General features: G+C 39.6%; 1 protein-coding gene across 3 annotated transcripts in view; it reads left to right on the top strand.

The window, feature by feature from the left end:
• Positions 1 to 25,391, top strand: part of KIF13A (kinesin family member 13A) — a 119,320-nt gene that overhangs the window by 33,350 nt on the left and 60,579 nt on the right. For 2 of the 3 annotated variants that reach the window (XM_075083947.1, XM_075083946.1), the window contains exon 3: positions 21,602 to 21,662. In XM_075083947.1, the coding sequence (XP_074940048.1) occupies positions 21,632 to 21,662 (31 nt within the window). In that variant the 5' untranslated portion in view covers positions 21,602 to 21,631. Of the gene's footprint in view, positions 1 to 14,121; positions 14,135 to 21,601; positions 21,663 to 25,391 lie in introns of all 3 variants that reach the window. The other variant, XM_075083945.1, reaches the window with a different exon arrangement.

Here is a 25,391-nt window from a genome sequence, read left to right on the forward strand (position 1 = left end):
CAGAGTTTTCTGTTGCATTCATTAGGTGGCTTGTTTAAAGGGTCTGATAACTGTCAGAGGCAGGATCTGCTCCGTTCGTGATATGCCAGTGGCCTACCTGTCAGTACAACTTCACCTCCCTCTCCCCAGGTTCGTGTTCCCAATTGGATGTTGACGTTTACTGTGCACATTCCCTGCATTGGTACAGCTGGTTTCTAGTTCTGTAAACTAAATTGGTGGAGATAATTTTAAAAATAAAGAATGACAAAGCAAACTAACTCTCCCCCTGACACTCTGGCCCCCTCCTTGCCCTGCATTTATCTGGCAGAGGCACAAACAAATGTGACAAACTGTGGCACGGAGCTGGGAACAAGAGGACAGAGAAGAGCAGAAACTTCTTAAACTGGTTTTGCCTCTTGAACAATTACAGTTGAGGTATTCTTAGGGCAACTGTTGCCAATATGTGTTTGTCTGAAGCTTACTCATTCTGCCTCAGACCTAAAACAGAGCAGACACACTTGAAACCCTACCTGTTTTTCCTCCTCCCCCATCCCCCGCAGAGATAAAAATTACCTGCAGCCTAATTAAAGATAAAATCTCTGCTTTCAGAGTTTCCCTCTTTCTGTTTCTGAGATGTTCTGGGAAAGAATTTGCTAGCCTAGCTAAAGTAGTTCTTCAACTTTCAAAAATTAAGTGATTTCTATGGTTCTTGCCACCTTCTGTCTTTCTGATCTTCAGTGCAAACTGAAATTTGTTGTAATTCTTCCCTTTGCAATCCACAAAAGACCTAGGCAATGGTTCTTCAAGAGTACTGGAATATAGCAAAGGCTAAAGAGAGTTCTGCTTTCTAGGCAAAAATATTTTTGTTTCTAAGAATGTTCATATTTCCCAAACTGTTCAAACGCAAATGTTACTTCATAAGTAATGCAGTATAAATACAACATAGGAACTATGACATTCTAAAAGATGCTGGGTAGAACATATTTTGGAATATTTTCTATGTTTCAGATTCACTATGTTTTAAGAAATACAGATTCAAACTGGATTGAAGTTAGGAAGGCTAGAGGACTGCAGAACCTCGTAAAAGTGTACTTAGAACTAGGAGGGAAGTGTAACACATGAGAGCATATGTAGAAAGCTGTCTTAGATTGAAGTGTTAATTTACAGGACAATGTTGTTACAAGAACAAATAAATGAAATTAAATTTCTTCAATGTCACAAATTGGGAAAGCTTTCTGGACAGCGGGAGAGTTAATAGCCTTCCATGAGGTAGGACAACATAACTGACTTTGAATTGTTCAGACTCCATCTCAGAAGACTTTATGGCATTGTTGCCTGTGACAGCTGTAGACTGTACGACCTGGAGATCCTTGCTCTATGTTTTATTGTTTATTGCTTTATTCAGCCAGTTAACTCGTATTGGCAGATGTGATCTCACTTTTTAGCTGGAAGAATAGACATAAGTCATCTTTTGTTTCTGTCTTTTCAGGAAATACTGAAAATCCATTTAAGTTCTTCAGTAATTCTTTGATCACATTAATGGCTTGTGCACCATAATATTGTGACCTTTTTCTAGAGTTTCTTAAAAACCGTCAATGTCTAAAGAGTCTGAGATGACTTCTGTTTCTCTTATGCTAGCTTGTAATGCTCACTAAAACTCCATTCTGGCTGTGCTTGTGATCCTGTGATTCATGTGTCCATGTTTGCTCTTTGAAATCAGCCTTTCTTATATTGAGAACTGCTTGGAATTTTACTTTTGACTTACGCTGTAGCATTGCTGTTTGTTTTAAAAAAAATTGTAATTTTTATGGGTCAGAGGCCAACTGTTTAGTGTGTATTGTAAAAAATGAAGTATATTGTAACAAAACAAATAACTATAAATGACGTTCCTTTTCTGATTTTGAATGATACACTACAATCGCTTCCGTTAAGCTGTGAACTCATTCTCCACTGAGGCACTTCAAAGCTGTATCTGTCTTCCCGTAACTTGATAAACTGAGTCTCTATGTAAAGTCAGCAGTAAATCAGCTTTCTCTGTTTTATCCATTTATGATATTTCTGACTTGCACATGCAAACTTTTTGTGAAGAGTTATTTCAGTTCGTACCTTATGTCTTCTGGCTCTTACCAAGTTTTATTTCAGAGTTTTATCTTCAAGTGTTCCATTTGCACTGGAGCTGTACAGAACTGTCACTTTTTTAGTAATGACTGTGACCATCTGCTTAGAACGAAAGAAAACAGAGATTGAATTAAACCCCCTTTACCTGCCAGAGCAAAGTAAAAATTGCTACTGTGATGATAAAGTAGTACTGTCCAAGTTTGTCCACTGAAAATCAATAGGTGAAACCTGGATGCCAGTCCTTGCCTGATAACATTACTTGATGGGCGCAATGAAAGAATATCCTTCACAGCAGACTGGCTGTACCTTTTTGGAGATGTGAAGAAATTTCAGGCGTAAAATTCAGGAGTGAAACCCCACTGAAGGTTGCTGGGGTGCCACGAATTTCTTATTTCATGTTGAAAATTTCCTTCCATGAAACTGAAATACATGGGTTGCTGTGGAGAGCATATCATCTAAGGATTTTTAAGAGGTGGTTTTTACTGAGGGTTTTTTTAGTTGACACAAGTGTGGGATGATAGTAACGGTTAGAAATTCCTGAATCTAAAACCTTGCAGATAATCTCTTATACTGATGTTCATGCTACTACTCTGTGCCACAATACCTTTAAAAAATTTATTGTAGCATTTTTCACAGAAGGGCTGAAGTTGGCAGGGGCCTCTGGAGGTTACCTGGTCCAACCCCTCTGTTCAGGTGGGGCCACCTACAGCCCGTTGCCCAGGACTGTGTCCAGACAGCTTTTGAGTACCTCCGAGGGGAGAGACTCCACCACCTCCCTGGGCAACCTGTGCCAGTGCTTGGTCACCCTCACAGTGAAAAAGTGTTCCCTCGTGTTCAGAGGGAACCCCCTGTGTTTCAGTTTGTGCTCATTGCCTCTGGTCCTGTCACCAGGCACCGCTGGAAAGAGCCTGGCTCTGTTGTATTTATATACATTGAAGAGATTCCCCTGAGCCTTCTTTTCTCCAGGCTGAACAGTCTTGCCTTGCTCGGCCTTTCCTCAGTGAAAAAAGCTTCAGTCGGTAATTTTTAACTTTCAAAAGTTTTTCCTGATTCTGTTATTCTCCAGCACATAAATCCAAGCTTCCTTAACAACATGAGTTCAACCACTTAGGATTCGGTTAGGTCTAGAGAAAGCATTTGCTTAATACAGGATTCAAATATCATTTGGGTCTTTTAATCTGTGATCTGTTAAGGTCATATATTCCAGTCATAAGATGATCCTTGTTTTTTTGTTTTTAGCCCTGCAAAGATGTTAGACTCATTGTTGCTATAGGTCTACATGTTTCCTATTTTGTTGTACATAAGCACTGTTGTATGGGGTTTGCATGGCAGGGTTTTGGTAGTGGCAGGGTTACAGCGGTGGCTTCTGTGAGAAGCTGCTAGAAGCTTCCCCTGGGTCCAACAGAGCCAATGCCAGCTGTCTCCAAGACGGGACCCGCTGCTGGCCAAGGCTGAGCCCATCAGCAACAGTGGTAGCACCTCTGTGATAACATATTTAAGAAGGGGGGAAAAATATCTGAGAGTGCCATTGCAGTTGCCACCCTTCTCTGCTGGAAATTATCTATTCTGAGATCCTAGAAAGGAGTTCAGGTTGTGCCTTCCCCTGCTAGGTTCAGTAGTACCTTAGTGCTTGGTGTCGTCTTTTTGTGAAGATTGTTTAGCTGCTTCAGCAGTTGTTTTCTTTTTGTTAACTGATAAACTTGGAGAGCACACTGTGAAGAATTCTTCTAGCCTTTGGGTAACTCTTGTGGTTCATGGCACGCTAGGTTACTAGAGCTAACTAGAATGCTGCCTAAGCTTTGTAGAGATGAGTGAAGAGATCTCTAGAGATCTCTCATGTACAAGTACTAGACAAGAATAAAGTCTCCTCAGTACTTTTAGGTGTTGGTCCTGCAAGTACTCAGGAGACCTTTTTCCCTTTGTCTATTTATGTAGAGTTGATTTGAGTATGTTCTTGGTATATTGTTCCACACAATAAACCTTTTTTTATCCCATGGATCATGATCATCCTTCTCTGCATAGTGTCTACTTTCTGGCAAATGGTAGCAGTTGTTAACACTGTGTGTTAAAGCAAATAATGTAATCTCAAAAGTCACCAAAACAGCTGGTGTTGCAGGCAGCTGACAGACTTTCTTCTGCAAAATCTTTTTAGTGAAGTGATGGAAATTGCTATGCTAATGTGTATTGTCATCAAACCTGGGGAAAGTTTTAATTTCAAATACAAATTAATGAAAAGTAATTTAATGCTCATGACACTAAAACCACAACAAAATGCAACAAAAATAGTAATTTGTGAATTTGGCTTAGTCGCAGACAACTTTTTCATACTATAGTTATATTTAAAGAATGCTAAGATACATATACCAAGCTGTGGGAAAGGATGAAGTGCCATGCCCAATTAGCATCTCTCTTGAAATCTCATTAGTAACACAAAGTAGATGAAATTCGAATTATAATTTTCCTCCTCATGATAAAGAACTGTGACAATGAGACTTGGGGGTTCTTGTCTGTTGTCCAGCCTGAACACATGGTCAGGACTGTTGCATGCATATCTTCAGAAACCTCTCAACTATATCCTTGTCCTGACTGAATAAGAAAGAATATGCTTACCTCCCAGTAAAAAGAGTAATTTTTTTTCTTTTCTTCCATTTACTGAGGAAAGTAAGGTGTGACAACCAAGGTTCAGATCCAGTTACTCAGTTAACACCTACAGTTAAGTTCTTTCCAGTACATAATTTTTCCACTGACTAGAGATCTTCTATCTTGATCCTCATCAACGAAGCTGCGAATCGCTGTTCATCTCTTTGTAGCGAATTGTAATGCTTGAGTTTTGAACAGGCAAACTAACAAAGTGGAATTTAATTGATAAAATGCTGGATTGCTTACCAGATTTCCTTCACATGCCTCTGAAAGTGATCTCTTGCAATAAATACTGTATGTAGTGATAAATAGGAGTGTATTTTTAGGATAGCTTTGAGCACTGCCTGCAGAAGGGGGTGTATCTTCAGTGCAGCCTAGTGTGCTGATAGTTCTTACAGGCAGTGTTTCTGAAGAAATTTCTAAGGAGCGGTAGCGTTGAAAGGCAGTGTTTTCCATTGATGTTGTAAATAGCCGGGAGTAGCTAACCTAAGTGACTCGTTCGTTGGGTGTGAGAGTTGCAGTAGAGTTTGTGCACAGAGTTGAAAGGCCAGTTAGTGCTTGGGGTGTTTTTCTCCTCGAAAGCACTAGTAATAAATACAACAGACTAAGAATAATGGGTGAATGGGTGCCTAATAAGTGCCATGGTAATTTTATTAACACTGCTAGCATATGTTTCCACGTACTTACCAGAAATAAACTATGTTTGCTGTGACGGTGTTTTCATTGCATTCAGGCTAAAAGTCATTCTGAGTCATTCAGACTAGTCTTCTGAGCTAACAGATCTTGGGTTCTGAGATCATATTCTTTTTCCCCCTCCCTCTTTTCCTCATCCCTCTGAACCTGATCAGTTAGTAAAAATCTCCTTGTTTAGATTCTTCCATGTTCAGTTTTTTTGAAAAGGAGGGGAAAAGAAGCAGTTTTAAAAGGGTCAGGACTACTTGGTGAAGTAATAGGAATCATTAGGTAGAATTGCATTGCCATTTTGTTATGAGGCTATTTAGATGTTAATAAGAAAAACATTAATATACTTGTGATTGTGGTTATGCTGTACTTCTGATAGGAATAGGAGGTTTTTATTACAATAACTAGTCTTGGATAAGCTTTGAATGAGTATGATTAAAGACTTGCAGAACACAAATTATTTAACGTGGTAGGTTCTGGACAGCGTCTTTGCAGTCAGGGTTGAGTTAGAGCTCTTACTGCAGAGCAGAATGACAGTTTTAGTCAGTTTTTGCCTTTTCAGTGAAACTAAGCAAATTAACTGAAATGAGATAATTTTTTAAAAGCTTATTTTATGTGGGAGGGTAAACAGAATTTTTCTTAGTGAAGTTTCTAGCAAAGTCTTTCTGCTTATGGGTGGTGACTGTTTTCTCAAGGCGATTGCTGTTTGCAATGTGGCATGCTGTTGCCTGTAGAACAGGTGACAGCCCGTTTTCAGACTGTCAGCAGAAAGTGTTTTTACATGAACACCAAGGTTTCTGTGTAAAGATTAGAACCACTTGAATTTCATGTCAACAGATTGCTGGCATTGGAATAATAACATCTTGGGCAGCAAAAATAGTCAGAACTTATAGTGAAGGTAAGTTAGGGACTAGTGGTATTCTAGGGCAGTTGTCTGTCACTTTGTTTTCCATCTTGTAAATGTCGCAATATAATGCCTTTCACTTATTTTAATGACCTTGTGTTGGTTTCATAACCTGTGGTGCCTTTTTTTTTTTTTTTTGATATTTCATCACTGCTGTAGTGCATGAACTTAAGTTCTTGGAATGGAACCCTGTTATGGTGAAATATCCAGGTATTTTCTAGGTTTCTTTTGTGTTGTGGAAGTCACTCTGTTACTATAATGTCTATTTTGTTTAACTTGCACTGCAGTATTTGTCATTCTGATTTCAGAATCTGACTTTTCTGTCTTTTCATGTGGTAGGTTTGCAGTGAGTAGTACAGCTTCTTGATATTGAGTTTCCATAAAGTGTGAGAGCGACATGTATTATTGCAGTATGAATCTGTTTCTGGTGGTGTTTCTGATTATGATCATCTACCTTATGCAGGCACTTACTCAGATTGCTTTACGTGTTAAAATGTTTTTCTCTTGCTGTTCTTCAAAGGATTAGTTTGTCTATAGAACAGACTTTTACTCAGTAGGAGGATTAAACAGATACAGGGCACGTGCTGCCCACCTTATGCAAGAATATGAAATAACTAATTATCTAGATTTGTGTATGTATATGTGCTCATACAGTATGTAAAGTAACTCTTTCAGGAATCCTAGTATTGAATTGTGATGCCGACTTCATTAGTGAGCTCTGCAGGAGGTGCCCCAGCCGAGCACAAAGGGTAGGACACTGTTCCCCTACAGGGCATTGCCCCTGCCATTTCCTTTGATCTTCTTCTGGATTTAGAAAATGGAAGGGGGAAATGGGCAAATAAATCTCCGTTTTCTGTGCTCTTTGTAGAGAAAATGGTGTACTACCAGTAGTTTGCATTACATGATCATCTGAAACAGTGTGGCAAACTGCGATCTTTTTCTAGATAGGTGCTTTTGTTAGGTAGTGCTGTGACTGTTAGTAATATATAGGCATGCTTTTTAAGAGGCTTGGTATCAAGCCTGCGAGGAACAGCCTGCAGTGACAAACCATGAGACAGTGAAGGGTCCTAGAACTGTGTGATCTTACTGTGAAGGATAAGAGAAACGTCATCTCTTTGCTTCTACATAATTAACATTGTTCACAGTTGGGAGTGCTGAATGTTTGCTGTCTCTGCTGCAGCCGCTCTGAAAGCCACATATACATGGATAAACAAACAATGCTGTTACTTTGACGGAGTAAAGCAAGGTGTGCTCATTATGATGGCCCTATCCCACTGGTTTGTTACCTTGCAGTCTGCCTTTCAGGAAAATACTCACTGCTGCCGATAGTCTCAGCCTGATTCAAAAAACACAAACCACAAAACAAACAAACAAAAAACAAAACACACAAAAACCAAACCAAAACAAAAAACCCAACACCGAAACAAAATTTAAGAACACTTGAAAAATACTGTACCTGTTCAAAACAAATATTAGTCTTCAAATTCTAGAGATGCTGGAGCAGTGGTAAGAGATCATGCTGAAATCAGAGGGGAGGAGCACAAAGCTATATCTTTGCATATGCATAAAAGCATAACAAGTTTGATAACCTGTTGTGACTTGATGTAACTGGGAAGAGACTGTAGACATATGAAGAGCTCATTAATTTTCTAGTACTGCAGAATTCTCAACAGAATAGACTGCATGTGAGGAATATGTGGAAACCAAAATTTGGAAACTGTGGCTTTCAAATGCTGTTAAAGAGAGAGCTCAAAAGTGAATGTAAAAATATTCTTTTTATCTATCAGGATGATCTTTTCAATTTGCTGATCTTTATGCTTACAGAGGAAAGAAGGAAGACTGTTTTTTCAAATCATATGAAAACCTGAAAACTTCTCTCCCTTTTCTAGTATATTGGTAGTTGCTTATAATAATTCTTTTGGCCAGTGATACTAAGGAGTATGATAACTATGTAGCCACTACATGTAAACACTTAATTATATATTTGGGAAAACAGTGAGTACCATGAATTTGCTGTGGTTGCACATGTGATGAGAGCAAAGAGGTATTTCAGACTTGGTGTCTTAGATGATGATTTCTGGTGTAGTCATCTTAGAAGAGCAAGCTGTAAAGCCACATGGTTAATTCGTCATCTCCTGTAGATACTATGTGTGGTTACTTAACATAGCTTGTTATGATTGCTTTATCTTCATTAACTAATTGTGAGAAAGGAAAAGAATCCACCAAATACTTTCCAAAATGTGAAATAATTATAGTACAATTGTGACCTACTTAGCTTAGTACAGCTGAATTGGAGATTAATTAGGCTTTGTGGGTGTTGTTCCAAAGAATATAAGACCTGTTTTTCAAAGATGCCATGCTTTTCTATCTCATTCAATGCATAGTACCTGGTTATACCCCTACGTTCTCATTTTTAAGCATACCTTGTCCCTACTGAAGGTGACATTCTTGACTTGGGGCGGGTGGGGTGATGAAACCCCATTATATTGGGAATGGGGAGAAAGATAATTCTTTAATGTTTTCTGGTGTACAAAATGTTTTTCCTTCTGGTGGAAGTGTCATTTGGTTGGGAATGCTGACAGCACTCACTAAGGGACAAAAAACAGATGTAGTCTTTAAGATGACAGGATTGTGTACTTGTATGCTTATAGTGCAAGAGAGTCTTCTGTTGCTTCCTATTGCATGGGACTAGTTTTCTAGTCAGAATATGTAATGCCAGTTTATATCAACAATTTGTATGAAAAGGGAGACTCCTTTGAAATAGCGTAGGAAATTGTTTCCTTTTTTTTTTTTAAAAAAAAAGAAACAATCTTTGGTTGTTGTTAAACTACTAGCAAAGCGCACTCCTCATCGTGTGCTGCCATAGGCAGCAGGTAGATGGTAGAGAGAGAAAACGGGTGGATCCAGTCAGGAAGACTTCTCATTCATGTGCTAGTGTAGAATGTTAGAACTGGCATTTTGTGAATTCATTCTCTTGGCAAATGCGAGAATCATGATTTTAGTTTCAGCAAGAGACAACAGGAAAAAAAAGTTGTTTGCATTAGCACAAAGCTTTCTAGAAATTGGCGTTCTTCGTCTAGATAAAAATTTGAGATAGCTGTGCACTCAGTGATCTTGGTGTATGTTAGCCAAGCAGGACAGGAGAGGCTTAATACTGTTGTGAATTATAAAGCCTAAGTAGATTATAGGAGTAGACCTCAGCGGACATACTGCTCAGTAAAGTTAGAAAATCATTCTACTGAAGTCATGATGTTTTAAGGACAAAAGCAGGAAGAAGTTCAGAAGCTCAGTGGGCTTTGTGGTCACTGAAATTCATAGTTTTCCTCTGACCTGTGAGAATATTTTTCAGGCTCTTGGTGGTATTTCCTTTGGTTTTTGAGTTCTAGGCATGTGAGAAAAGTCAGTCTTCCATCTGAGTGTGCAGATGGAAGATGCCCTTTGTCAGGTGAAACCGAAATCTGCTGTTGTACAGATGCATTACAAGGTTAGGTAACTGTGATAATTTCCTGAAGTGTGCTAGCTGTCCCCTTTAGAGGATATTTTGTTGTCATTCAAAACGTATACCTGCCTGTTGTCATTGACACAATGGATAATTAGACATGGAATTAAAAATTCTGAGAAGTGAAGATTCTAACTGTTGTACCTCTGTCAACTGCTGCCTGTGATCCCCTCACCTCCAGCTCTAACACTGAATTACCATGTTTGTATAGTCAGTGTTTGGTAAAAATTGAGACAAATCCAATTATTTTTGAAGCTAAAAGCTGCTGGTTTCTGGGAAAGCAAAGAAATAATGAAGCACATATTAAAAAAATAAAACAAAGCAAAACAAAAAAATTATGTGAAAAAAATTGAGGATAATGCAGGTTTTATAGCAGATCTTTAAGCTGCTACAGATGTGATTTGTCGTAAACTGTAAACAGGTCTTTATTTATTACTCTGAGTCTTTTGATTGAAGAAAGTATCTGAATCACTGCCAGGATAATGGTTACAGTGAGTTGGTTAGCTGGAATTTCCAAATAGCTTAAAAAAACCCTATCCTGTGAGCCAATATAGCTGACTTATTCCAGAGACCCTTGATTGTGTTGCTGCTAGTGATGCTAGCAGGTGACTTATGGAGTTCACAGAATCACAGACTGGTAGGGGTTGGAAGGGACCTCTGGAGATCATCTTGCCCACCCCCCCTGCTTGAGGAGGCACACCTAGAGCAGGGGGCACAGGAACGCATCCAGGTGGGTTTGGAATGGCTCCAGGGAAGGAGACTCCACAGCCTCTCTGGGCAGCCTGTGCCCCTGCTCTGGCACCCGGACAGGAAAAGTTTTTTCTTATGTTTAGGTAGAACTTCCTGTGTTCCAACTTGTGCCCACTGCCCCTTGCCCTGTCATTGGGCACTATTGAAAAGAGTCTAGTCCCATCCTCCTGACGCTCTCCCTTTAGATATTTGTAGGTATTTATGAAATCCCCCCTCAGTCTTCTCCAGCCTAAACAAACTCAGGTCTCTCAGTCTTTCCTCATAAGGGAGATGCTCCATCCCACTGATCATCTTGGGAGCTCTCCGCTGGACTTGCTCAAGCAGTTCTCTGTCCTTCTTAAACTGGGGGGCCCAAAACTGGACGCAGTACTCCAGATGTGGCCTCACTAGGGCAGATTAGAGGGGGAGAATAACCTCCATCGACCTGCTGGCCACATACATTTTAATGCACTCCAGGATAGAGTTGGCCTTCTTGACCACAAGGGCACATTGCTGGTTCATGGTCAGCTTGTCCACCAGCACTCCCAGGTCCTTCTCAACAGAGCCGCTTTCCAGTAGTTCAGCCCCAGCCTGTACTGGTGCATGGGGTTGTTTCTCCCCAGGTGCAGGACCAGTGCAGGACTTGCAATCATAGAAGGCTATCAGGTTGGTCAAACATGATCTTCCCTTGGTGAATCCGTGTTGACTGTTTCTGATAACCTTCTTGTCCTCTACATGCCTGGAGATGACCTCCAGAATGAACTGCTCCATCACCTTTCCAGGGATGGAGGTGAGGCTGACTGGCCTATAATTCCCCAGGTCTTCCTTCTTGCCCTTTTTGAAGAATGGAGTGACATTTGCTTTCCTCCAGTCCTTGGGTACTTCTCCTGTCCTCCATGACCTTTCAAAGATGATGGAGAGTGGCTCAGCAAGAACCTCCGCCAGCTCCCTCAGCACTCATGGGTGCATCCCATCAGGGCCCGTGGATTTGCGAGGATCCAGTTTGCATAGGTGATCTCTGACCCAATCCTCCCCTGAGGACTCAACTGATGTTGAGTCTTCCTTTCTCCAGATTTGCCCTCTCTGTCGGGGCTGAGATGCCTGAGGGCCAGCCTTAGCAGTAAAGACCAAGGCAAAGAAGGCATTCAGTAACTCCGCTGTCTCTGCATCCTGCATTACCAGGGCCCCTTCCTCATTCAGCAGTGGGCCCACTGTATCCCCGGTCTTCCGTTTACTGCTGATGTATTTAAAGAAGCCCTTCTTATCTTTGACATGCTTTGACAGATTTAATTCCAAGTGGGCCTTGGCCTTCCTCGTTGCATCTCTGCATACCCTGACAACATTCCTGTATTGTCAGGGTATGCAGAGATGCAACAAGGAAGGCATGTGACGAGTTGCTAGTTTAGTCTTAATAGGCAAAGAATTTGGGGCAGTAGGATGTGGCATACAATAGGAAGCTGCAGCTCCTTGTGCTTTGAAATCCAGATTAGTGATGAACATCTTGCTTCCATCTGGGAAGCTCTGCTGTCCACCAGTGGTTTAAAAGTCACTATTATGCTTTTCTTAAAATGGGCATCAGAAGACTGTAAGAGGAAACTTCCTAAAAGGTAGTGGCTTCTATTGCTTAAGTAAATATCTTTTAAAAATGTGTCAACCCATTTGTGTGCTTCAGTGATGTTCTGTACCTTTTCCAATTGGGGCTTATAAGAATGACCTCAAACAGTTGATAAAATGTCTTTTGGCATTTACTCCAATTAAACTGTTTAGGGCTTCTGCTGAACCTGTACAGCAGTCTATCAGAAATTCCCTAGGAAAACTGATGTATTCAGGAATTATTTCTCAAGGTATGAGCATATTTAAAAGCTTTCAAAAAATCTTGGATGACTTCTTCGATAGGAACTTCTCTTCCAAGTTGGAATGGGAAGTTTAGAGCTGATGCTGGAACTCTGGCTAGACAGGCTGATAATGCTGGACTTTCATCACATCTGAAATTTGATTAAGGTTAAAATTATTCAAGATAGAGCTAAACATATTTTTCAGTTAGTAAAGAGTGCTTTCTGCACAAGTTCTGAGTCACCTGGGCATGAGTTAGCTATGAGCTGAGCCTGTGTAGCCACTGTTAATGAAAGGATAAGGCTGCAGTGAGTGGTTTGGCTCAGAGACAGAGTGTGTTTGCATTATACCAGTACTGGCTACCACCTATGTAGCTTCGGATTTAGGCAGACATGTCATCTAAGGTACGAGCTGAGAGTAGGCAGAAAAGATTGCGTAAGATGTGTTTGTGGGTTTGCTTCTCTTCAGCCTTCTTTGCTGAGCCATTGTATTGTGGGTTGCTAAGAAAACTGCTCAAAGCGTTATTTCTCTGCCCTGCCTCTGACTTGGTGAAGTTAATATATTTAGTCTGGTCAATGAAGATATGGCTTGGTCCCATGTGTTTCTGCACTGAGACAGTAGCCTCTTCATATCTTTGAAGTTTGGTACTGTCTCTATTGCTGGGTAGATAGAGACCCTTCATCCATATCCTTATTTTATAAACTACTACCTTCTCTACTTCCACTGTTTTGTCTGTAAACTTTTCTGGTTGTGTGGGTTTTTTTTCTTTGTCCATGTTTACATGCTTTTTTTTTCTTCATGTGAAAGGCTTCATTTAAGACTTAATTCAATATATAATTTAAATGTATGCCTAAGGTTGTAGTTTTCATTAATGCCCTAAGTCAGTCTAATTCTGCACCATATTTTCACCCCCTCTCTTGCATTGGCATTAGCGAGCACGGGGGCTGCATGGTGAGACAGGGCAGCGGTCTCACTTGAGAAAAATCCCACCAAAAAAACCCAAACTGATTTAATTTACTCTGTGGCCATATAGCTGCCAGCATAAGCATAAAAGTGTTCTAAGGACAAGTTGAAGTACGCTGAGCTGGTGTCTTTAGTTTGGGGGTTTGTCATCTCTGCTTTATTTCTGGCAGCACCTGCTGGAGTCGTGTATGAAAGGTAATGGTATTTTTGCATTGGTTTCCTATGCTCTGGGTAGTGTTTCTGTGGCTAGGGAAAACACAGGTTTGTTTTTCTTAACATTTCTGTAATCTCTACCAGAAACAATTGTTTGACTCTTACCTTGGCCTTGCATGTGTAGTAGCACTGCTAAAGTCAGCGGGGCTTCATGCCGGCACCTTGGTCTGCCAGTTTGCAGGCTCACTTTGTTTGCCACAAAAGATAGGCTGCGTTTTGACTTCCATGACAAAGAAAACAGATGCTTGTCTTCTTTCTGGAACTCAGTGCTGTTAGACTTTTATACCTATAAGGACTCTGACATTTTCCTTTCTTTTCAATGTGGGGCTGTATTACTAATTAAGTAATTACTGGTTAAAAAATCTGTGGTGTATCATATAAATACCTTCTGATCTAATTATTCTGAAATACGTTGTGGATTACAAAAAAGTTCAGATTATCGTAATGATGTACACTGACTTTGTTTCTTTTCTTTTTCTTTGCTCCCTTCCCTTTATGTGAATGGTGTATTCGTACTTCTCGTCATCGTTGCTGATTTTTATTTTTTTTGCCAATCATCTAGAAAGCCACCTAAGGTAAGTATTTTGTCTCTTTTTGCATTTGTACCTACTTGAAAATGTTGAGCAATGCAAAAATATGGGGCATGTTCCTATGATATGTGGTCAATACAGCTTTGATAAAGGAAAATGTATATGAAAAAATCTGTTCTTCATACTTCAAAGTTAAGGACTTCATAATTCCTTAGAATACATTTTAATCCAATTGACACGCAGGCAAGGCACATGACTTGTTAAAGCTGTGACCAGGACAAGCCATGATGTTAATGCGTTCATAAAAACATTTGAAAGAGTAAATAAGTATTGTGTGTAAAACATTTCATTGCACATAATCCTAATTAAAAGTTCAAATACCGTATTTAAAGGGTGGCAAAATACATCTAGTAGGAAACAATCTGTTCTTGTTTGTAATTGATGATCTTTAGGAATTAACATTTTGTGTAAAAGTGGCCAAAGTGCACCAGAATTCACCTAGAAAAGATTCTCTGGTTTTTGTAATGCAGGGGAAGGGAGGGAGGATGAGTGTTATATATCTATTGGATAGAGAAGGAGCCTTACTGGGATGACTAACACAGTATCGGCACAGGGCTGGCAATGATAAGGTAAAAGGACTATGTGAACTACATCTTGTCAGCACATACAAGACTCTGGTGTTTTGCTTCAGAAATTTAACGATAATGTTATCCTTTCTGTTTCTGTTGGATGGTACTTTTTACAGCAGAAAACTAGTTAGCGCTGAATGAGGTTTTCTTTTACATTGTTCTCTTTGATTTGTAGATCTTCAAGAAATAGTGTTTGCAAGTTTGACGTGACTTCCGCAGGTGTAGCAGAGCATTCTGTAGGCCTCCTGGGAATAGAAATTGGGATGGATACTGATCTGTATATCTGTCTTATATGGATATCTATTTACTTGATAGTTCAGACAGCTGTTCTATGTGTGCGTGTGCATATAGATAAATAAAATCTAAATATCTGTTGGTTTTGATTAATTTTAAGTGACAGAAGGAAACATTAGCCCAGTAAGTGATGGGTGTTATTCCCAATAGGCAGGGATGAATGGAACAAACTAATATAAATTGAAATAATTATATTTGAAAAAAACAAACAAAAACATGTAATTTAAGGTCACAGCAGGTAAAAATTAATACCACTGACATTAGTTTAAAATGGTACTGACTTTTTTTTTCCCTGGACCTGATTTTTAGTTTCTCTATTTTTTGGAAAACATTTGATAAAGTTCTTCTGTAAATCCTGGTTAATATATCTAACACAAACAAATCTGATCATTGTTAAATTTTTAAAAGTGAAAAAAACCCTTCTTTTTATTGTTGTAATTACACAAAAACTTTTTTACAAGGACCTTCATTTTCTGTAGTACATCATTCACGTTCCATTATAGGCAGATGAAGTTATTCTTGATATTATGTAAAAGCTTATTTATGGCCTTGCATTTTTTTGACAAAAATGTGACAGCTGCATGGTTGCGCATATATGCCACATTATTGTTAGGTGTAGTTAGCTGGGCATTAACATCCTTGAGCTATAATGCCAAAACTTAAGATGATGTGTGAAATGTTTATCAGTTTGAGACAAAAGAAGGTTCTTACCATCAGTAGAAGTAGGCTTTGTGAGTTTGTAAAGATGTGATATGAAATTTGGATGTTTCTTGATTTATACAGTTTTTAGCGTGCTATATGTAGTTCATCATCTTCAAATTAGATTTTTGTAAAAAATTAAATAACTACTGGAAGTTTCTTTAATGAGCTACTTCATCAGCTGTGGATGAATTGTGATCCCAGTGCAACTTGGTAGCTCAGAAGCTGTGGTAGGAAAATTATATAAAGATATTAGGGTGTTTTGCTATTTCTACAAATGTCACATTTAAGTATATTGCTAATCTTGGGCTTTTAGTGTAACTTTGTGACAAAGGTAGAACGGTGTTCTGAGCTGGGGCTTGTGAGCTGTGCCCTAGGCCACCTTCAGATTTTCTGTCCGTACTTCTTTAGGCCTGTAGTAGGTCTTGTGTTTATCATATGGTGAACAACTACTTTATTTTTCAGTTTTTTTAATGATTTCCATTTACATTAGGCTTACTGGTGTAGACTGTCATTTCTCAATGTATCTCCTTTATCACTTATCTCCATCAGCAGTTGTAGCAGGGATATAGGAACAACTGCCTGGTGGATGAAAGTTCCCTTCCTGCTTTTCTTTTCAGCAGGCAGGTAGCCCGGCAAGTCACCCCACGTGTCAGACTGACTGCTTCATTGAGATTCATGTGAGCGCTGTCTGCACCTCTCCAGCATAATTTTTTCCTGTAAAAACAAAACATTTTTGATTGGCCATCTATTGGTCAGATTGAAATGGCGATTAAACATGTTAGCTATGCATTCACAATATTGTATAGATGCATAGATAGTATACGTTCAGTCTGGGTAATGCACTGCTAAGTGCTGGAAGACCCAGACTCTCTCTAGGCTATCCTGAGAATTAGGCTTCAAAGCAACTGATAATGACTGTGAAATTAGACTATCTTCTAAATTGATTATGTCATTTGGCTTTATCCGGCAAGCAGTTGATATTGGATGTTGTACTCGTTACCTGTTGTAAGTAGTTCACATAAGTATAGTTGCATGAGTAAACCCTTAAAATTATTAATCCTTCAAGCCATTGATTAGGGGCTTTAATAAAAATTAGTTCTGTGGCATATCGTTTTGGCTATTTAAAATGTGAATACCCCTTGGCTGTGTTTTCTGATTCTGCGAGAAGTTACTGCTGTGTAGCAGTCAGGCACAATGGTCCTTCCAGTTTAAAATCTGCAGTCTCATTTTAAGCCACAAGTACAGGTGAATTTGAGACAAAACTCCAGATATTTTTTTCACTGATGTGGTGGGCGCGTGGACCTGCATCACTGTTTGTTTTGCTGTGGAAGCCATAACCTCTAACTGCCTTGTTAGCGGAACAGTAACCAACAGCTGTCTTAAACTGCTGTAGGTGTTTGCTGAAGAAATCTGAATCAAAGTCCCATGTCTTTTCTTTACTTAAACAAAAGACTTGTTCTGGTAACCACAAAGTTTTAACTTTTAATAGTTATTAACACTCTGAGTATCATTCTCTGTAACCTAGAAATGGCCTGCCTAACTCTGTTACCCAGGGTAGTGTGCACACTTATGGTGACTCTGGATGCAGTAGTTCCACCATCTAGCACTTCCTGGCTAATTCTTTCTCATAACTTCCCATTTTTATGTGTGTGCACTGTAATGTTTGTGAGTTAAAATTCTTACAGTGAATATACAATGAGTACGTACTCAAGCTCATGTACATATTTTTACTATGGACTTTTAATTGTGCAAGATCTGTCCTAGTGAGTTGTGTTCTTGTAGCTCGTACTTGAATATTTCTAGAAGTCTAAAATGCAGTGTCGAAAGGCTTTTCCAACTGGCATACCACTCAAACTGAAAATACTGTGCAGTGTCCAACACTGGAATAATAGACCTGGGAAAAAACCCACCCTGTTGGTCTCTTAGCTCCACCCAAAATCTTTTGGTTTAGAACCTACTGCACTAGTGTGGCAGGTTCTTGGCAACTTTGTTTTATCTACCTTTCTCTTTTAGATGCTAGGATGAAGTATGAGTACAGAATCTTGCAAAAATAAGGAAGTTTTAAGGCTTGTTTGTTAGTTCTCTCTGTAATTTAAAAGCCCAGAATAATTTTGGGCCTGGTTGTGAGGACTGGCCAACACCTGTGTGAACTTACATCTGTTTGTGACTGAATGCCAACCTGTGCAGGCGCTTGAAGTAGGTGTATAGCTGTCTTTCGTGGTTTTCCCATTTTGCTTACCTTCTGAAAACACGTTAAGCTTCCTGGTACAGTGGCTATGGAATTGAGATCAGAGCAGTAGGAAAGCAGAAATACTCGTCCATATAGTCACAGAGACTTACTCAAAATGCTTAGAAGAATAACTGAAAGTTCAGGAAATCTTAGCGGAGATACTGGTGGCAATTTTAAACTTCGAATTTCAAACAAAAAAAAAATGGCCTTTTTTTCATTTAATGTTAACTAAATGGAATAGGTTTTCCAAAATGTAGTTAAGAACTAATCCACAGAGGGTGCTTGAAGTCTAACAAGTTCTGTTTGTGTGTTGCACATCTCTCTGTTCAAGTATGGTGCAATATTGGTTTTGATGTAGTTGGTTGATACAGTTTTGATAAAGGTTTTTGCTTTTGAGTGTCGTTCAGAAAGCTGAAAAGGCGTTTTCAGTGCGCAGTAATGCCCAGTTTGAGTATTGGCTGTTGAGCCTGAGCCTTTAGCATTAACAGAACTTCTGATAGCTTTGATAGTCATATTGGCATTGGGTTTAATTTCTTCTTCAGGGAAATGGATCTTGAGAAGAAAAAAATTAACAAGAAAAAATTATTATTCTGCACACTCCTATCAACAGAAAAAGTAATACCCACCACTTTTGGTTTTAAGGAAGAATAATCAGTGAAGATGGGAGACGGAAGGGAGCACCTTAGATGAGACTTAGCGGGTTTTTTCTTCTTCACCATAGCATAGGTTGTGTATCTTGACCCCAAGTACGCTTGCATGCTCTTCTTGGGACTGCATGCCCTGCAGTTACTACACCGGAGGTCAGGAAAATATAAACTAGCCCATAGAAAAGATGAACAAAAGGATAACTTTTCAGGTAGGACACCATCCTATAGGCATTTCCCATAAAGTAAGGCACATTATGTATGTGCAGAGGAGCCTTACTGACTGGGACAAAGTTTCTTGCTCTTGTACATTTTACTTCTTACTGTGTTAATTCTTGTATTTGAAATCTATTTTCCTGAAGGTCTGAGTTGTTCTGTAAACAGCTTTGGTTGGGTGCTTCCTTAAATTATCTTCACTGGGAATGTTCAAGGTTGCTGTTTTGTCATTGCCAATCGAAGTAATTTTTAAAGTTTTGCCAGCCTCTTTTAATGGGGAATGGTGTTTTAGTGCAGCTGTTCTGCATGTTTTGCAGATAGCGCGTGCCCCAGCAGTTTGCACTTTCTTTTGCCAGATTTCCCCCCACCCCCCCCCAAAGTATTCTTGTTACTTCTGTTAGAAGGATTTGGCAATTTTCCAGAACAGGTTTTATAAATAGTCTAAGTCTATGTCCCGGCTTTTTATGTTTAGTATGGAAACATACTAAAAAAGCTATATTTACATTTGTTTTATCTTGAGACAGAATTTTTCTCTTCCTATTGCATAATCATTTTAGAGTTTTAAAAAAAATCTGTTTGACCAGTTTTTACCTCTTTTAAAAAAAAAAAAGTCCGAATAAAAACTGCTTTTCTATGAGAAACACTTGGCTGCAAGTGTGTATTTTGGTTTTGAAAGTCTCTTTGCAAGATGATAATTTAAATTATGAATCATAGAATAATCCTGTCATTAATTTCCTTGTTAACCAAGGGGAAAATGTGTAGGACAATAGATGAAATTGGCCTATAGTACTGCTGTATTGACACTTAAGTCATTACAGATGAGCGTGTGTAGCCGGGTAGCCTTTCCAAACTGGACTGTGATCCAGGGTAACCTTTCTGAACTGCAGTGATCCACTGCAGAAAATACTTAGTTTTAAGGCGAAAACACGGGCATCTGGTAGATTTGGATCCTTACAATCGAGTTTTCTTTTGCAGTTGAAGTGCTTGCCGATTTGGTCGTAGAGAGATTAGGTATCGTTACCAAGTCCCGTGAGGGAGATTTCCGTAGAAGTGGAATGTGAGAAGAGAAAACACTATTTCCTGGCTGTAGAAGTTCGGAAAAGGGTTAGAGCATTCTTATCGATGATGGGGAGTTCGTTACGCTTAGATGTGAAGCACGATGAACAAATGCACTAAAGAAAACTTAGAATGCCCCCCCTACTTATGTGGAGGTCTGAAGGTAAGGTGAAGTAACTGCTGCATTTTACTTGCAGTTCAGTAGCAAAACTGTGCCTTTGACTTGGCCACAGCAGGGAATACCCTGACTCATTAAGTTGTCTCTTTCTATTTATGCTGCAGTAAGTGACCAGACCTCCCTGTTAGATTATTATTATTATTATTATGGGGTTTTTTGGTTTGTTTTCTCTTCAGAAGGGAGTTCCAGAACTTATTTCACTGTTGTGGACTAAGTGTTGTCTCAGTTTCGAGTCTTCTCTCAGGCCATTTGATGTGTTCTGCATTAAGTTGGGGGAAGGGGAAGGAGGTAAGTTTACTGTGCTGCCTGGTTTTATCCTTCTGGAACATTTGCAGCAACAGACATTTTGGGAAGAGTTAGGTTACAACGTATCTGTAGATTAGATTGTATTGTAACTCTGCAATAGCAGGGAATCCAAGGTGTTCTACATCCCCAAAAGCCGAACAGAAATTATCTGTCGTCTGCCTTGCTTCAAGGGTTTGTCTCACAGGGAGTTTGGCATTTCTGCTAATAGAGCCTGTGGCTCTTCTGCGTTGACCTGTATGGTTTGCCTCACCGAGGAGATCACCTGTTGGAAGGCCAGGCAACGAAAATCTTGGCCTTGGCAGGGTTTGGTTGGTTGGGTTTTTCCCCACCTCTTGGGATCCCAAAAGGAAAAATGGAAAAAAAAAAAGATCTATATCACTAAATCATCCAGTCAGTTTACCATGGTAAAATGTGGGAAATACACTGCAGCTTAAAGTGTGTTTGTGGCAATATAAATCTGTCAAAACAACAGTGTTAAGTGTCTATACAAAGATTTTCAGAGATGTGCAGAAAAAGTAACTTTAGATCAAATCCCGGTGCGTTAAGTGGTTTTACAGGACATTGTTCCAGGTCCACAAGCCCACTGAGCACAATATCAAATCTCATTCGATTTCTACCCAGCTGGAACTCTTTACTGAAATGATGTTAAGTCTTTTCATCAGAGCAGGCTCTGATAGCTTGTTTGTCTGAGCGCTACATTTTCTGTTTGTAGTTTTTGAGCTTCCTCTACTGAGTTCCAGTACTGTACCCTTAGCTTAGGCAGGTAATCTAATACCACATATTTATGCCTTAAGGCTTGTAAGTGGTAATGCTCTTCTTAGAGGATTAGAAGTCCAACCCATGGTAAAACTTCGGTGTGGCTTGTATTGATGTCTGCTAAATAGCCATCTTGCCAGGTTCTGTGTAGAGTCCTTTTGGTGCTCTTTTGTTACTGTTGGCAGAAACTTTTGTCAGCATTAGCGCCTGTAGAAGAGTGGAGCTAATTTTTAGGTTTTGGATGTGTTTTGAGGTCTCTCTTAAGGGATACACCAAGCAGTATTTTGTATTCTGTAAAATACAGATAGAAAAGTATTGCAGTTCTGCAATTCTCGGGATTTCCCAGAAGTATTCCTGCTGATGAAGCCTTTTTACAGTTCTGATTTAGGATCCATAGAAACAGTAGAGCCTAACTGAAATTAAACAGTCATGGATTTGTACTGCTTTGAGGAATGGCTTGTAGCCAGAGTTCCTAATACGTCTTTTTATGTGCTTCTACAGGTGTTTGCCTTTGATCACTGCTTCTGGTCCATGGATGAATCAAACACCACAAAATATGCAGGTAAACTATTTTCTGTACATTTGACAGTGTAAATAATTTAAGAACATATGAGAGCTTGGGCTTTTGTTTTTATGGAGTTTTTTTGTATTTTGTGCTGTGATGCTCAAGTGCCTTTTTCACAGAAGCAGACTTCTCATTGTTACAAGGATTGAGTCATCTGAGTGCTAGTGCCTCAGTTTAGAAGAAACGCAATCTTTAAGGTGCCCGGTACACTGCTCAGGAGGGATGCTTTTATACCTAAGCTGTAGTGTTCTTTTTTGTCCCCTGGAAGAGCCTTTTGTGTGAGGATTGTTTCTGTCACTTAAAATGAAATTCCAATTCTGCATCAGAAATTACTTCTGAGTAATGCTAGTGATGAATGTGTGTGTGTTCAATGCTCTGCATTCCTGTGCACAGGAGAAGAATAAAGCATGTTCTCCTCAGATGGTGTGGTTATTACAGGTCTTTCAAGTCACTTTTACTCTGATTGTTCAGATCCTTGATGTTCTTGAGTGATCAGCTTTATGACTCCTTCCTCCAAAAAGGTGGCAAGTTTGTAATCCCAGTAGCTAGTTTTCGCATAACTGGATTTGTGCATTAGCATATTCATACTTTATAAGAGGACTTATTTTGACAGAGACAGCTCTGAACACTGGGATTTCAAGGCTGTGGTCCATGGAAAGGAGAAAAAAATAGCAATAAGTTTAGATATTCATGTTATGAAGTTTTGTGGCCCATTAGAAATCTTGAAGAGTGGTAGGGTTTGTTAGCTCAAAGCTTGAGATCAGTGGTCTAATAAATGAACTGTCATATACTTGTGCTAAAATGTATCTGACTGCTGTAGCCTCTGGGATCAAATCCCAAATCTTAGAGGTGGCACTTGGTCATAGATTCTGCTGTACTTCTTACTTGCCTGAGCAAAGACAGGTTTCTTCAAGAAAAGTTCTGTGTCAGTTTGGTTTTCGGTAACTGTGTTTGCACTGAACAGGTGCACTGCACAGGGTTCAAAGTTCAGGCTGGTAGAGCCATCGGAGCATCCAGCACCTCTTTTTGTGCTTGCATGCCTCTGTTTCCTTTTGAAGGAAGGAGGTGGTGGTATGCACCCAGATCTTGGCCTCATGTGCCCCGATTGTGCAGCTGGGACTGCACCTGTTGGATGCACCATGGCGCTAACCTACTTGAGAAGAGACAAACCAGTGAAACACCCCTAACCTGTTGAACTTGTTTCTGTCTTGGTTTAACCCATCTCCAGCTGAATTCAGTAGGATTCTAGGCCTGTTTATTTTTAATTTGAGTCAAAACTAGATTTTTCTAGCCTCTTTCATCAGTTGTAATTGAATTCTTATCTGAGAACTGAAGTTTTATTATCTGTATGCAGATGAACTCCTTGTCAGGCTGCACTCTAGAAAACTGCTGCCCATGTCTCCTGCCTTTTCTTACAGGCCAGAAAGCTATAAGATGATGTGTTTTGCCCAATCCAGATAATGTTTCTGCCAGGGAAAAAAACAAAACTGTTTTCCTTGGGTTTTCTCAGAAACTCAGAAATACGAAGAATGTGAGCTTCAATACTTGCATCTGTGAAATGCTTTCACTGATTGATTTTTTTTTTGGGGGGGGGGGGGGGGGGGGGGGGGGGGGGCAGAGTGGTGGTGGTGGTGTGGTCTTGAAGTTAGCTTGTGCCTTCCAGCTCTCATGTTCTAGAACATAATGAATTTGGCAGAATATCAAAATAAAACTTAAAAAAAAAAAAATTGTTTCAAGTCTAAGTTACTGGGTTGTCAGCATGTTCATTTGCTTGTGCATGAACCGATACTACCCCGTACTACGGTAGCACTTCTTGTTTTAGAGCCAAGAAAATAAATGCTGGAATGGCAAGATTTCAGTTTTTCATGTATTTGTTGTATTCAAGTGCCCTAAGTCTTTTTCACAGCTTGATCTAAATTACTCTACTAAACAAAAAAATATGATAACTGGTTGTGGTTCAGGTTTTTAATAGTTACTTTCTCTCATGGAACAAATCCCTGTTGTTCTAGGCACCTTGCAGATATGCACACCATCTATATCCAGAGATCGTGCCAGAGACTGTTACAGAATTAACAAGCTTAAGACTCCAAACAAGCCACCTGACAGGCTGAGTTTTTGAGCTCAACTGTAACTTCTTGGTTAGATGCTGGACTACACAAGGGGCACTGATCCAGAAGCTAGGCAGATGCATTAAATACTCCCTCCCCGAAGTAACTCTGTGTGATTGGCAAGAGCAGTCATTAGTTGCACAATTAAAAGGAAACACACATAAAGCTTGAAAGCTAAATCCAGAGTGCTTGTAATATGTAAGCTTCAAGCTTAAGTAAAATTCTTGAAATAGAAAAATGTGTGCAAGACAAATGTAATTATTTAAAAAACCCTTTTATATGCATGACAGAAATACAGTGGAAGATGTAACAGTGGAAGGTTTAATAAGAGATTTTCAAGTACTAAACAACCCTATCAGTCATCACTCTCTGTGCAAAACCAAAACGTGCTCATCTTGCATGTTGAATAGGTCTATCATTGTGTATATCACAGACTGGTAGGGCTTGGAAGGGACTTTTCCACATCATCTTGCCCACCCCCCCTGCTTGAGCAGGCACACCCAGAGCAGGGGCACAGGAACACGTCCAGGCGGGGTTTGAATGTCTCCAGGGAAGGAGACTCCACAGCCTCTCTGGGCAGCCTGTGCCCCTGCTCTGGCACCCTCACAGGAAAGAAGTTTTTGTCATATTCAGGTGGAACTTCCTGTGTTCCAACTTGTGCCCATTGGCCCTTGTCCTGTCCTTGGGCACTATTGAAAAGAGTCTAGTCCCATCCTCCTGACCCCCACCCTTTAGGTATTTAGAAGCATTAAGACCCTCACTCAGTCTTTTCTCTAGGCTAAACAAGCCCACGTCTCTCAACATATCATACTATATTAAAGATTTTGTCACTTGGTATTTGTGGCATTGGAAAAAACAATGATGTGCACCACAGAGAACATCAACTGAATTCTGTGTTGACTTGTGTGGATAACTCTGCTGTGTTCCTCTTTTTCTTTTTTTAAAATGTCAACAAAACTAAAATTTGTGCTCTCCTGGAAATGCAAATTTGTTACAGGATCCTTAAAGCTATCATGCATGATTATGGGCTGGTTTTATTTTTCCACTTTGCTGGTTGATCTACAGTACTACAGGCACTTCTTAATATTGTTTGCACAAGAGCAAGATTCTTGTTTGGATGAGCTTAATTGCATGGCTCATTTGTAACAGTTCTCAGGTTGGGGGTTGGGGGAGCAGGGCTGACCCTGAAATAGGTTTAGCTATCATTTTCTCTTAGCTCACGGAATGAGGTTAGTGTATCTTAATCTTTTTTTGGCTGAAGCTAAGGCTTATATTGTATGTACTAATTTTCTTTCTGAACGCATAGTCAGTATTACAAGGGATCATAATCCAGTTTGAAAAGCTTGAAAGTTACCTTCTCTAACTTACATTTCAATAATTCCACATGCACAAAGCATTAAACTTTTTTTTTTTTTTTTTTTAAATGATCATGGTACAGAAGTAGGCTCTTGGTAGCAGAACTGCTTTTTTGGCCGTTTCTTTTCCGCTGAGCTGGAAATTGGGTTCTAAATTCTAAAATGATCCACCAGTATCACTAACATAAGTAGTGGAGATGACCTTCACGTGAGGAAAAACATCTAGAGAGCGTGTCTTTGCAGCTCTCCTTGGAGGAGTGTAT

The sequence above is a fragment of the Phalacrocorax aristotelis genome, chromosome 2, assembly GCF_949628215.1.
Source record: "Phalacrocorax aristotelis chromosome 2, bGulAri2.1, whole genome shotgun sequence".
NCBI lineage: Eukaryota > Metazoa > Chordata > Aves > Suliformes > Phalacrocoracidae > Phalacrocorax > Phalacrocorax aristotelis.